Source organism: Symphalangus syndactylus, chromosome 3, assembly GCF_028878055.3.
Source record: "Symphalangus syndactylus isolate Jambi chromosome 3, NHGRI_mSymSyn1-v2.1_pri, whole genome shotgun sequence".
Lineage (NCBI taxonomy): Eukaryota > Metazoa > Chordata > Mammalia > Primates > Hylobatidae > Symphalangus > Symphalangus syndactylus.
Genome location: NC_072425.2, coordinates 110,552,974 through 110,567,356, shown reverse-complemented (window position 1 = coordinate 110,567,356; position 14,383 = coordinate 110,552,974). Strand labels below are relative to the sequence as shown.

The 14,383-nt window shown below is 35.7% G+C and overlaps 1 protein-coding gene and 1 long non-coding RNA gene across 5 annotated transcripts in view; one reads left to right on the top strand and one right to left on the bottom strand.

The window, feature by feature from the left end:
• The window catches only part of GTPBP10 (GTP binding protein 10), a 43,339-nt gene extending 38,539 nt beyond the window's left edge, over positions 1-4,800 (top strand). For all 3 annotated transcript variants that reach the window (XM_055272777.2, XM_055272780.2, XM_063636410.1), the window contains 2 exons: positions 1,403-1,526; positions 3,338-4,800. In XM_055272777.2, coding sequence (XP_055128752.1) covers positions 1,403-1,526; positions 3,338-3,600 — 387 coding nt within the window. In that variant the 3' untranslated portion in view covers positions 3,601-4,800. The remainder of the gene's footprint in view (positions 1-1,402; positions 1,527-3,337) is intronic.
• Positions 1-10,106, bottom strand: part of LOC129479521 (uncharacterized) — a 57,206-nt gene extending 47,100 nt beyond the window's left edge. Inside the window, exon 1 of one of the 2 annotated variants that reach the window (XR_008656715.1) lies at positions 9,955-10,106. This is a non-coding gene — a long non-coding RNA (uncharacterized lncRNA). Of the gene's footprint in view, positions 1-2,579; positions 2,764-9,954 lie in introns of those variants that run through there. The other variant, XR_008656716.2, reaches the window with a different exon arrangement.
• Between the last annotated feature and the right edge of the window lie 4,277 nt (positions 10,107-14,383).

Genomic DNA, 14,383 nt, shown 5'->3' with positions numbered 1-14,383 from the left:
TTCACAGAAATAGAAAATAAATCTTAAAATTTGTATGGAACGATAAAAGACCCTGAATAGCCAAAGCAATCTTGAGCAAAAGGAACAAAGCTGGAAGCTTCACACTCCCTAATTTCAAAACCTACTACAAAGCTATCGTAATCAAAACAGCATGGTACTGGCATAACAATAGACACATGAACCAATGGAACAGAATCCAGAGCTCAGAATTAAATCCATGCATTTACAATTAATTTTCAACAAAGGTACCTAGAACACACAGTAAGGAAAGGACAGTTTTCTTCATCAATAAGTGATACTGAGAAAACTGAATATCCACATGCAGAGAAATGAAATTAGATCCTTACTTCACACCATATATAAAAAGTTGATTAAAGACTTAAAGCCTGAAACCATAAAACCACTAGAAGAAAACAGAGAAGTTCCATGATATTTGTCTGAGCAATGATTTTTTTTAATGTGACCCCAAAGCACAGGCAACAAAAAGAAAAATAGACAAGTAGGATTACATCAAACTAAAAAGCTTCTGCACAGCAAAAGGAACAGTCAGCAGAGTGAAGAGGCAACCAAGGAAATGGGAGAAAATATTTGTAAATCATATATCTGATAAGTGGTTGATATCCAAAACATAAGGAAGCAAAACAACTCTCAATAGCAAGAAAACAACCCAAAATTTTTAATTTTCATGAAATTCCATTTGTTTCATTCTTTTCTTTCCTTTTTTAAAATTAAACTAAAATTTTGTGTAGAGATGGGGTCTTGCTATGTTGTCAAGGCTTGTCTTGAACTCCTGGGCCCAAGCGATGCTCCTACTTCAGCCTCCTAAAGTGCTGAGATTACAGGCATGAGCCACCATGCCCAGTCTTACATATTTATTTATTTTTATTACAAACAGGGCTTCACTCTCTCATGTAGGCTAGAGTGCAGGCATGATCCTAGCTCATTGTAGCCTCAAACTCATGGTGGCCTTAAGCAGTCTTCTGCCTTTTATCTATTCTTTTACTTGTGCTTTTCATGTTCTATCTAAGAAACAGTTGTTTAATCCAAGGTAACAAAGATTTATTCCTAAGTACATTTACTTTTTCCAAGAATACTAGAGGTATAACATTCATTGATCATTACTGACTTCTGAATATTTTCTGTGTAAGGTCCAGATACCCATATTTGACTCTAGACGCAAAATTACAACTGTCTCTAGGATATCATTTAAGCTAAAACATACTAACACATGACCTAACCAGAGTCATTTTCTGAAATTCTTCCTTTTGTTTTCTGTTGTTGGGATTTATTGCATTTCAGTGATGTGAATGGGTTTTAGATCACCCGGGTCATTAATTACCAAATAAGTAGTTTATACAGAAACCAGTACTAAAATTATTGAGTTTTCTCTTTTGATTTAAAGGAGTTGGAATTGTACAAAGAGGAACTTCAGACAAAACCTGCACTCTTGGCAGTTAATAAAATGGACTTGCCAGATGCCCAAGATAAGTTCCATGAATTGATGAGCCAGCTCCAGAATCCTAAAGGTAAACCTATGTATTCATTTAATTTTAATTTAAAGAATAATTACAAGGTACAGAGAATGCTGTTATAATCAGTGGAAAACTGGCAGTTTCTGCTCTTAAAAGTCAAGTTTGAAGAAAGAATATACAAAACATGTAAATAACATTGTAACATAATAATTATCAAATTCTAGAATGTTTGATATGGACAGTAAATTAAAGGAGACAAAAGAAAGATTAATTTGAACTAAAAAGGTCAGGCTTCATGAAGAATGAAACTTAAATTGGACCCATAAAGCATATGTGGGATTTGAATAAAAGGAGGAAAAAGTCAGCATCTCCCTGTGAAGTCTTTCACTTTCATTAACATACTTCACAAGCTCTTCATTCCTCTAGTACTATACATCAGAAAATTAAAAACAGAACTAAGAAGTTCTAAAGAAGTATGTTTCTTGGCAAAACTAACTCTATAGGTTTCTGAAGAGGATGAGTCTTCTGAAAAGAACTTCATTTTTCCTGTGTATGTGTGACACAAAAATAGAAGCTGTGACTCCAAAATGATTTATTTGTCTGGAATTTACTTCCTGAACTATATGTAAAGTAACTTAAAGGGATTCTCCACAGTTTTGAATATTGACATTTGCAGAATACCTTCTGTCCTATGGCAATGGTGGTTTCATTCAGAGTCTAGTAGAGAACCTCATGCACAAATGAGGAAAACTAGGGTGTATGGTATGTGGCTAACATGTTTTTCAATAATATGTCTCTGTTTTTATTCTTGGTAACAATTGTGGGAAAATAGATTATAGTATACTAAGACTGTGAAACAGCACCAGAAGGTCCTTTCGTCTCAAAAATCTTTCCCCTGTGTAATCTATATGTTGGAGCTGTCCTTGAGTTAATAAACTACTCATGGGATATAAATATTCTCTGATACTAAATAGCCTTCATTCCTAATGACATTTGCTTTATATGGTCATTAGTTCTGTTTGCTAGTTGATCTTGCAGAGAAGGGAATTTTCAGAGGAAATACCGAAAGTGGGGGTGACTCAGAAGTCCGTAGCTGTTCTGACATACCGTGAAATAAAATATAGGCCCTTTAGTGATAATCCTGAGTTATCCTCTCTGGACTTTCTTCGGGGCCTTTGAATCTCAGAAAGCAAGCTGCATGTTGTCTTCTCCACCAATCTGTTTCAGTCCAGCCTTTCTAGTTCATATCAGTTAATCCATCCAATCAGTATGCCATCTCCCCAGCCAAACAGTATGCCATGGTGACACGGAAGAGGTAAAAGTAATATAACAGTTGTTAGCCCTTGTGGGGTGATAGATTGGACTCATCTGAAATTATCTTCCCTTGAATTCTCTATAATCCCTCTTCAGTTTTTGTATGGATCCTAGCATCATTGATGATAAACCTATACTTTGGGGAAGTTAAAGGTCTCCAGTGTACTGAGGCCAAGTAGAATGTCTCAAATTATAAATGATGTTATTATTTTTACAGAAAGTGTCTTTCAGAGAATCAATGCTGCCTTGCCTTATTTAACCTCCCCACACAAAATTTATTACTTCCTTAAGTAAGTCATTTTTATGATTCATCTTCTACTCATACTTAGTTTGGTTTAAAATATATTTATCTAACAAGTATATTATGTGTCAAGAACCTTACCATAATCAATAGTAAAATCCAAAGGCTCTGAGAACTTATTAGAAAAGGTGAAAAAAGGCATGAAAAATGCTGGTTTTGGTTCCCTGCTTCACAAATCAAACCATTAACATGGTTTTAACTAACTTTCAAAAACAATGGAAATCAGCTTAGTTTGTGTTCTTTCTTTTAGATTTTCTGCATTTATTTGGAAAAAACATGATTCCAGAGAGGACTGTAGAGTTCCAACATATCATCCCCATATCTGCAGTTACTGGAGAAGGAATCGAAGAATTAAAGAATTGTATAAGAAAGTCACTGGATGAACAGGCCAACCAGGAAAATGATGCACATCATAAGAAACAATTGCTTAATTTGTGGATTTCTGATACAGTATCTTCTAGTGAGCCACCATCAAAGCATGCTGTTACTACTTCCAAAATGGATATAATTTAAATATATTAAAAATGGTATTGATGGAATAGTATTTAATGCTTAAAAACAAGGAAATCCTTTCGTCTGTGACAACTTGGAGGACATGTTAAGTAAATAAGCCAGGCTTAGAAAGACAAATGCTGCATAATCTCACTTACATGTGGAATCTTAAAAAGTTGAACTCATAGAAGGAGAGAATAGAATGGTGGTTATCAAGGGCTGTTGGGGCAGTGGAGGATTGAGGAGATGTTGGTCAAAATATACAAAATTTCAGTTAGACAAGGCAACTGAGTTCAAGAAACCTATTGTACAGCTTGGTGACTGTAATTAACAACAATGTATTTTGAAAGTCACTGAGTAAATTTTAAGTGGTTTTTCCAAAAAAGCACATAAGGTAATGCACGTTAATTAGCTATATTGAGCCATTCCACAATGTATAGATATTTCAAAACATGTTACACATGATAAATCCAGTTTTTCTACATCATTTTTTAAAATTATATTTAATTTTTTTATTTTGAAAGTTTTTTCACAGATCTTTTTTTTGGTATTATTACCTTCTGATATATGTGTCATTATTGCAGAACCATACCTTTAAAGTTATTATTTTGTAATTAAGTATGTCCACAGTAAAAAATAACCAGTGGCCAGCCATGGTGGCTCATGCTTGTAATCCCAGCACTTTCGGAGGCCAAGGAGGGCAGATCACTTGAGGTCAGGAGTTCAAGACCAGCCTGGCCAACATGGTGAAACCCCATCTCTACTAAAAATATAAAAAATTAGCCAGGCATAGTGGCACATGCCTGTTGTCCCAGCTACTCTAGCGGCTGAGGCAGGAGAATCGCTTGAATGCAGGAGGTGGAGGATATAGTGAACCCGAGGTGGCGCCACTGTACTCCAGCCTGGGTGACAGAGCTAGACTCCATCTCAAAAAAAAAAAAAAAGAGCTAAAAAATTACATTTTACAAGTTTATGGCCAGCCCACCTGTAATAACATTCTCTGATATTCCTTTACTTAGGTTGTCCCTATTGAGATCATTTTTTAAATTTATGTAGAAGGATTCTCTAGATTATTATTAGAATGAGCAATTCAGTTTTGTTTGTTTTTGAGCCTGTCTTGTATCTGGTTGCACTAAATATATAATAGTTATTTTTTGTGGAGACCTTAAAACCCTAAATTTGAACACATGTTCAATGATAATAAAGATATAACAGAAACTAGAAGATAGATATTTGTGATTTGAGCTTTTGGAAAATTTTCGTTTCTTATAGTATTTTTTCCTGAATTGGAGGAGACTGATCTGTATGTTTCACTTTTCTTTTGTCCTAGTCTATTTCACTTTCTTTTGTCCTAATCTATTTAATTTCCCACTTTCTTATTTTAGTAAAGAGAGAATAAATAGAAAGTGCAGGCCAGGCATGGTGGTGCAGGCCGGACATAGCAGTACATGCCTGTAATCCTAGCACTTCCGGAGGCCAAGGCGGGAGGTTTGCTTGAGCCCAGGACTTCATGCCTGAGCAACATAGCAAGACCCTGGCTCTCTATAAAATTCAAACTTTAATATTATCAACAATCAATATATTATAAGAGATTGCAATTTCTAAATTTCTACCTGAGTGTTTCACAAATACAAATTGGACATTTTCCCTTTAAATGAGTTTTATTATAAAATGTACATATTGATTGTAAAAACAAAAAATTCAAATAGTACAAAAGCATATAAGTAACTAATAAAAGCTCCCTTTCTGCATTAGGCCGCTCAGTTCTTCCCAGGGAAAATGATTATTAGTTTACGTTCTTGCGGAAATTTTTTATGTATAAATTTTTACCCAAATGAATTCATTATATAAATTTTTTCCAACTTAATGTTTTTTTACAAAATAGTAGCAAGTTAATGAGCTTTAAAAAATTGTACTTCAGGCCAGGCGCGGTGGCTCACACCTGTAATCTGAGCACTTTGGGAGGCTGAGGCAGGAAGACCACTTGAGGTCAGGAGTTCAAGACCAGCCTGGCCAACGTGGCGAAAACCCATCTCTACTAAAATACAAAAATCAGCTGAGCATGGTGGTGCATGTCTGTAATCCCAGCTACTCAGGAGGCTGAGGCAGGAGAATCGCTTGAACCCGGGAGGCGGAGGTTGCAGTGAGCTGAGATCGCACCAGTGCACTCCAGCCTGGAGGACAAGAGGGAGACTTCCTCTCAAAAAAAAAAAAAAAAAAATTGTACTTCAAAAAATTATTCTTCAATGCTATTTTTAAATTACTAGAAATTATTTTGGAATTTAATGTTGCATACAGCCTGAGATATGGCTATTCATCCTTTTGTAAAGTATTAAAGAAAAATAATGCATCGTTCTCAGCTTAAATTTTCTCTGATTTGACAATGTGAGTGACGTTTTCCCAGTATTATTTCACTTACATTTGTTTTATTTTCTGTTCCTCCTACCTCTCATTCCAGTCCCCAAACTGGCTTTTCTTGCATTTCTTTTTTCTTCATTGCTCATGTATTTATTGAGTGTCTCGCCTCTATCAGGCACTGTCCAAGGTGCTGTATGTACCATGTTGAAGAGAACAGACAGGACCTAGTGCCCTTGTATATCTTGCCTTTGATGACAGAAACTGCAGGGGATTGGAATAGCCTCTTCACAAGAAAAGAATAAGAGTGAGGAAAAGCGTTTGGAATTTATAGTGATCACAGTGACCAGGTTTTGTATTGGGTATGTTTTACATTTGTAACTTCAGTGCTATTTTTTTTAAGCTCCATTATTTTCTAAATGTAAACAAGTAGCAATGTAAGGACAATTTCATCAGGTGAATGTCAGAAGTACTGGCACCATAATCTCATTTTGCGCTGTGGCAAAGGGTAGTAGATGTTTGTTCAGGATTATTTGCGCTGTCAGTAGTGCCCAGGGTGCCACTCCATGACTAACCAAAACATTTTATTACGTGACTCACTAAGATGTTCAATTCATTAGTATTTTCTGGTTACTGAAAGTGTACTCTATGTACCTTTTTTTGACCTTTGATTTTTATTCTGATGGAGAAAATCAGATTCCTTTTTTATCTTATAGAAAATAATTTTGAAACAAAGACTTATTTTGAAGTAAGTCTTTTAACATTTTCTCAGATGCATTTTATTTTGTCCTTAAGTAAGACTTTTCATTTTTACCTTTCAGAATGCAATTTTCAAAATATATGCTTTTTTGAAACACTTATTATATTACTGAATAACCAGAGTTAAATTGAATGTATAGCAAATTTTTACAAAGTCCCAGTAGTTCTTGCAGAGCTTTCTATAATATCAAATTTATTTACCATCATGAAATATAAGTTTATACAGTATTAAGTATATTGTACTATGAAGTTGGGCCTGTGCACTGAAAAATTCCAAAATACCTATTATGTTGTGCTTTTTGTGATATATATTCATATTATTATTTGTCATAGCAAGATTAACTTTTTTTAAAATGGTAAACATGCATTAGTTACATAATCAGGAAAAAAGTCATCTTTTATAATGAGAAAAATTAGGTCAAGGATATTTCATTTCAGGTTTTATCCAATTAGATTCCTTGTAAAGTTATGTGTTTTCTTTTATCTCAGTGCTTATTTGCTTTGCAAAGATGGAGGTTAGAGATTCCTTTCAGTAGTTAATGAAAGCTACAGACTTGTCTTGCCGAAAAATGTACATAAACACATAAAATATTTTCCAAGCAGTTTCACAATGTTTGCAAAGTTCAGATTGAAAACCCAGTTTTACAAATCCCATCTAGAAATTTGCATTATCATTAAGATATATTAAAAATAATTTTTCAAAGCAACAGCACATGTGCACTTTAAAACTAGCTTAAAAATAAAAATTAGCAATAATACAACTTGTGTAAACCTACACAAAAGATATCTTATTGCAAAAATATGGCAACATTTTGTTTAAAGACCAAATAGTGAATTGAATTTAATGCATATATTTAAATCCTTAATAGTATCTCAAATCTGGTTTAAATCTGTCTCTCCTTACAGAATAGAACGTGAAACAAATCCGGAAATCTTGTTTTTGAGTACATGATCTGTGCTAGTAATCGTATCTAAAGTGGTAATGTTACCATATGCTGGGTACTGGGCTGAGTAAATCACATATTTTAACTTATTTAAACACTGCACTGTATTGCCTGCTAGCGATGTCATTTTTTTAAAGTTGGGTGGTGAATACATGAGTTGTTTTTTAAGCTCTTTTGGGAGCCTAAAAAATTTGAATTTTTTTTTTTTTTTTCTCAGACGGAGTCTTGCTCTGTTGCCAGGCTGCAGTGCAGTGACATTATCTTGGCTCACTGCAGCCTCTGACTCCCTGGTTCAAGCAATTCTCCTGCCTCAGCCTCCCGAGCAGCTGAGATTACAGGCATGCACCACCACGTCCAGCTAATTTTTGTATTTTTAGTAGAGACGGGGTTTCACCATGTTGGCCAGGATGGGAAAATTTTTTAAAAGACATTTATTAAAGAAAAAAAAGTCTATGCCTTATCAAAGTTTATAACTCAAGAATTAATGAGATGAACAGTGGACAAAAAGTGTTGGCAGATAACATGCATAATTTTAATTGCAAGGTTAAGCAGTGAAAAATAAGCATCTTTTTTTCTTAAAGAGATATTTCGTATCTGTTTTATTTGTTTTATTTATTCTTTTTAGAGACAGGGTCTCTCTGCGGAGTGCTGTGGCATGATTATAGCCCTCTGCAGCCTCAATCTTCTGGGCTCAATTTATCCTCCTGCCTCATCCTCCCAAGTAGCTATGACTACAAGTGTGCGCCACCATACCTGGCTAATTTTTAAAAATTATTTTGTAGAGACAGGGTCTTGCTATGTTGCCCAGAGTGGTCTTGAACTCCCAGCCTCATGGAATCCTCCCGCTTCAGTCTCTGAAAGTGCTAGGATTATAGGCATGAGCCATTTATGCCCAGCCAGTTTTCTTTTTTCTAATTGGAGCTTGGCAAGTAGAGGGAAATGTATTAGGGAAATAGCTTTAGTTTTGAGTGGGTGTCAGTAGCCAGCTGAAGAAAAAGCAAAATGAAATAGGTAGTAGAAATGAGAAAGGGAGAGAGGGAAGAAGAAAAAATATGGATGTTGGAAAGTTGTTGTATGTCTCTCTGGATAGCTCAGTTGGCTTTTGTAAGCATGAAAAAGCCAGGGACAATTTCAACTACCATTTCTGACCATCAACCACAAATTTTAAGCAATTTGTTAGAATTTTTAAAAAATGTACCTGGAAGATTTCAGAGAAAGTAATCACCTTGGTATATATTATTAATGTGTTTATAATAGAAATTAAATTCTTTGGGATGTACAGATAAGATACTAAGCTATGTGAAGCATAGCTGTTATCCAAGTCATGTGCCTTTGAAATACTTGGAATTTGAAGAACAGGACATGCAGCTTATGTTATAACTAATTTGCAAGCAATATATGGCAAGATAGTATTTTCCTATCTGAATTCTGAGTGCATTGAAAGTTGAAAGCAAAGGACAAAAGCTTCCTTTGTTCATGGCCCATATTCCAGTATATTTTTCTGAAACTGCCAATATTTTCTGATCGGTACTTTCATTTTTTTAGTTGGTTACCAAATATTATTACTGGTATTATTTCTATATAAAAGGCTTTAAGAAGACTGTAGTATAATTTTCTTAAGAAAAAAGACATGATTATAAGCTAAAATATGCTTCAGTTTTGTGTGCTACAAATTGAGGGAGATTGAGAATATTTTAAATCAAGGGCAGACATTGAGTAAAAGCTTATGACTTTGGATGGATTTGAAACATGATTAAATAACAGAGTAAATAAAAGCGCCTAGTCAGTGAATTCTAATGGGGGAAATAAGAGGACTATATAAAAATTGAACCTCTGTTTTGAAAACGAATCTTTCCAGGAAGTGGTACCACTCTGGGGTCAAGAGAAATTGTAAGAACAATAAAATGAGCACAGATGACCTTCCTTTCCTATAAAGATATGAACCAGAAAACTCCCCCACGATTTCCTCATGTTACTTAGAATAGTGTGTATTTCAGAACTTTTCCATTTAATATTTTTGGACCACAGTTAACTATAAGTAACTGAAACTGAGGATGGGGGGAAGGGATGCTTAAAACCTTGGGTAGTACCAAACCCTATATATATTATGTTTTTTTCTATATATACACAGCTATGATAAAGTTCGTAAATTAGGCACAGTAAGAGATTAAAGATATTAAATTGGACCAATTATAACAACATTGTAATAAAAGCTATGTTAATATGGTCTCCTTCTCGAAATACTGATTATGTGAGATGATAAAATGCCTACATGATAAGGTCATGTGAGGTGAATGACGTAGGCATTGTAACGTACCTGATGTTAGGCTACTGCTGACCTTCTGTCAATACCTCAGGAGAATATTTTGCTTTGATGATCCTGGATCATCGAGCCATGTTGTCAGGAGCAGATGATATCTATATCCATGGTGAATGGGAGGGTAGCATATACAACGTGGATACGCTGGACAAAGATGATTCACCTCCTGGCAGGATGGAATGAGATTTCCTCGTGTTATTTAGAATAGTGTGTATTTCTGAACTTTTCCATTTAATATTTTTGGACCACAGTTCACTGTAAGTAACAAACTGAGGATGGGGGGGGGGAACGGAGGACTACAGTAAATCCAAGTTTATAATACCTCATCAAAAACTCAACATAAAAGTTTCTATTTAAAACTGCGAAAAAAAATTAGTGTTGATGGTAGGAGCGGGTAGTAGGCATGAAAAGAGACAAAGATTTAAAACACCTTAATGCAGTTACAGGCAAAAGCCTTTACTTATCCTATTAATTGGCCAATTCTTTTGTAAATCCTCTTCACTCTCTTCCTTCCCCCTCTTCACTAAGTAGCTTTATTCAAGAATCTTAGAAGCAAATGTGCTATCAAATTTGATGGCGCACTACAAATTTCTAACAGTTTGTAAAGTGACATCTCACTGTTTAATTTACTCAGAACTTTCTTCCCTTCCTTTATTACTTTGCTAGGGCTGCTGTAACAAAGTACAACACACTAGGTGGCTTAAACAACAGAAATTTATTATCTCACATTTCTTGAGCCTGGAAATCCAAGATAAAGGTGTTGGCAGGGCCGATTGCATCTGAGAGCCATGAGAGAGAATCCGGTTCATGCCTCTAGTCTAGCTTCTGGTGATTTGGAGCCAGTTTTTGGCATATCTTGTCTTGTAGAAGCATCATCCCAGTCTCTGCCTTCATCTGTACATGGTGTTCTCTTTGTGTGTGTGGTTGTCACCAAATTTACCCTTTTTATGAGGACACCAGTCAGATTAGGGCCCACCCTAATGACATTTTAACTTGACTACCTCTATAAAGACATTATCTCCAAATAAGGTTGGATTCTGAGGTAATGTTGATTAGGACTTCAACATACAGTTTTTGAGGGATGCATAAAACTTAACACTTCCCTATTTGATGTGGTTTGAATGCTCCCTCCAAATCTCATGTAGAAATGTGATTCCCAATGTTGGAGTTGGGCCCTGGTGGGAGGCGATTGGATCATGAGGGCAAATCCTTCATGAATGGCTCAGCACTATCCCCTTGGTGATGAATGAATTCTTGCTCAGTTTACATGAGATCCGGTTGTTTAAAAGAGTCTGGGACTTACCCTTCTATCTCTTGTTCCCACTCTCACCATGTAACATACTGGCTCCCTGTCAGCTTCCAGCATGATTGTAAGCTTCCTGAGGCCTCGCCAGAAGCAGATGCCAGCACTGTGCTTTGTATAAAGCCTGCAGAAGCCCAGCCTCAGATTTTTTTAATAGTAATTAAAGAACAGACTCACTATTTTTCCCCTTTTCACTTCTCAACTAATAGTGATAATATACCTTGCAATTACATTTTCCAATTTTGCAATTAATAGATAATGTTATTTTTTTATTTCACAGGTTTTTTCTGAAAAAGTATATGGCGAGTAATTTTTATGAATCTGTATTTATTGAATTTCAGTCATGGACTTGGAAATGCTCTGGTGAGATATGACTAACAAAAAGGGAACAGTATCTGCAAGTTAGTTTACATTTTGGAGTCTATGAATTGTATAAAGCTTAGAGAAGACACAAATATTCAGAGAAGGGTGAATGTATATAAGATTTGGGTTAAAAGAATAGTGTAAGGCCATTCCAAGTTCAGGAATACCTGACATCAGCATTTAGAGTAAGTCTTAGAGACAGAAATCTAAAATAAGGAGATTGGCCTGAGTTTATAGAGTTCTGAGCAATGACAGCAACCTTTTAAGAAGGTCCACCACTTAATACTTCTTGATTTGGGGCACATTAATTACTCTGTATCTCAGTTTCTCTGCTTGTAATGTGGAGTTATTGGAATTAAATAATCTGTGAAAGCCCACTGCTTAGTATGTAATAAGGTTTTCTGTTTTAAATTTAAAATAATAGGCTGGGCGCCATGGCTCACACCTGCAACCATGGCACTTTGGGAGGCCAAGGCGGGCAGATCACTTGAGGTCAGGAGTTTGAGACCAGCCTGGCCAACATGGTAAAATCTTATCTCTACTAAAAATACAAAAATTAGCCAGGCATGGTGGCACACACCTGTAATCCCAGCTACTCAGTAGACTGAGGCAGGAGAATCGCTTGAACCCGGAAGCGGAGGTTGCTGTGAGCCAAGATTGTGCCACTAAACTCCAGCCTGGGTGACAGAGCAAGACTCTGTCTCAAAACAAAACAAAAATGTTAAATAATAATAAATTATTGAGTTTTCTAATATTTTAAATTCACAATTACTTATGGAAATTTTTGCGCCTACCTTTATCTAAGGAGGTGAGGCCTTGAATAAAATTATGATAATTATTTGTAGTGAATAAAGGGCAAGTGGGTATTTCAAAGGAAGAATCAAAAGAATGTTTCCTCAGTAACTGACACTAATGAGTTGGAGATATGTGAGCTCTCTGACCAAGAATTAAAAGTAGTAGTTGTGAAGAAACTCAGGGATCTCCGAGATAACACAGAAAAACAATTCAGAAACTTATCAAATGTAACAAAGATTTAAATGTTAAACAAATCTTGGAGCTGAGAAATACATTGGCTAAACTGAAAAATTCAGCAGAGTGGATCAAGCAGAAGAATCAGTGAACTCTGGCTAGTTGAAAATACACAGAGGAGAAAAAAGAAAACAGTGAAAAGCCATGAAAATCACCTTTTGGGAGTAAAGATATCTGAGGGGAAAAAATCACCTAGAAGATACAGAAAATTACCTCCAAAGACCAAATCTAAGAATTATTGGTGTTCAAGAGGGAGTTGAGCAAGAGCAGGGATAGAAAACTTATTCAAAGAAATAATAACAAAACTTGAGAAAGAGATAAATATCCAGGTACCGGAAGGTTAGGGAACAGCAAACAGATTCAATGCAAAAAAGATTACCACAAGGCATTAATAATCAAACTCTCAAAAGTCAAGGACAAAGAGAATCCTAAAAGCAGCAAAATAAAATAAGCAAATACCATAAAGGAGTTCCAGTTCATCTGGCAACAGACTTCTCAACAGAAACCATATAGACCAGGAGGGAGTGCAATGACATTTTCAAAGGGCTGAAAGAAAAAAAAACCTGCCATCCAAGTATACTGGAACCAGAAGTAATCCTTCAAATATGAAGGAGATGTATGTCCTTTCCCAGAATACCACCAAATCCATCTTACAAGAAATGCTGCCGGGCGCGGTGGTTCACGCCTGTAATCCCAGCACTTTGGGAGGTTGAGGCGGGTGGATCACGAGGTCAGGGGATCGAGACCATCCTGAATAACACGGTGAAACCCCGTCTCTACTAAAAATACAAAAAATTAGCCAGGCGTGGTGGCAGGCACCTGTAGTCCCAGCTACTCGGGTGGCTGAGGCAGAAGAATGGCGTGAACCTGGGAGGAGGAGCTTGCAGTGAGCCGAGATCACGCCACTGCGCTCCAGCCTGGGCGACAGAGCAAGACTCCGTCTCAAAAAAAAAATGCAGAAAAAAAATCCAACACATTTGAAGATACAAAATCCACTGGTAAAATTAAGTACACAGATAAATCCAGAATATGCTAGTATTGTAATTATGGTGTGCAATTTATTTATAACTCTAGTATAAAGCCCAAAAGTCAACTCTAGCAAAAACAATAATAGCTACAGCAACCTGTTAAGAGGTAGGTAATATAAAAATAGGTAAATTGAGATAACTAAAAGTCAAAATATGTGGGACATGGAGTTAAAGTGTACAAGTTTTTTTTTCACTTTTTTTGAAATCTAAGTTGTCATCTCCTTAAAATAACCTTTTTTTGTGAGCCTCATGGTAATCTCACACAACAACCTATAATAGATTTATTAAAAATGAAAAGCAACTAATTAAAACATACAATGAGAGAAAATCATTTAACCATAAATGAAGACAGGAAGAAAGAAAGAGAGGACTTACAAAACAACCAGAAAACAAGCAAAAAAATGGCAGTACTTATCAAATAATAACTCTGAATGTAAATAGATTCAATTTTCCAATGAAAAGGCATAGAGGGGCTGAATGGATATAAAACAAAGTATATGCTGCCACTTCACCTGTGAGGACACACATGGTGAAAGTGATGGGGTGGAAAAAGATATTCCATGTAGCTGGAAACCAAAAAAGAACAGGAGTAGCTATACTTAAACCACATAAAATTGACTACAAATAAAAGACTGAAAAGAGACAAAGAAGGTCACTATATAATGATAAAGAGATCAATTCAGCAAGAGGATATAACATTAAA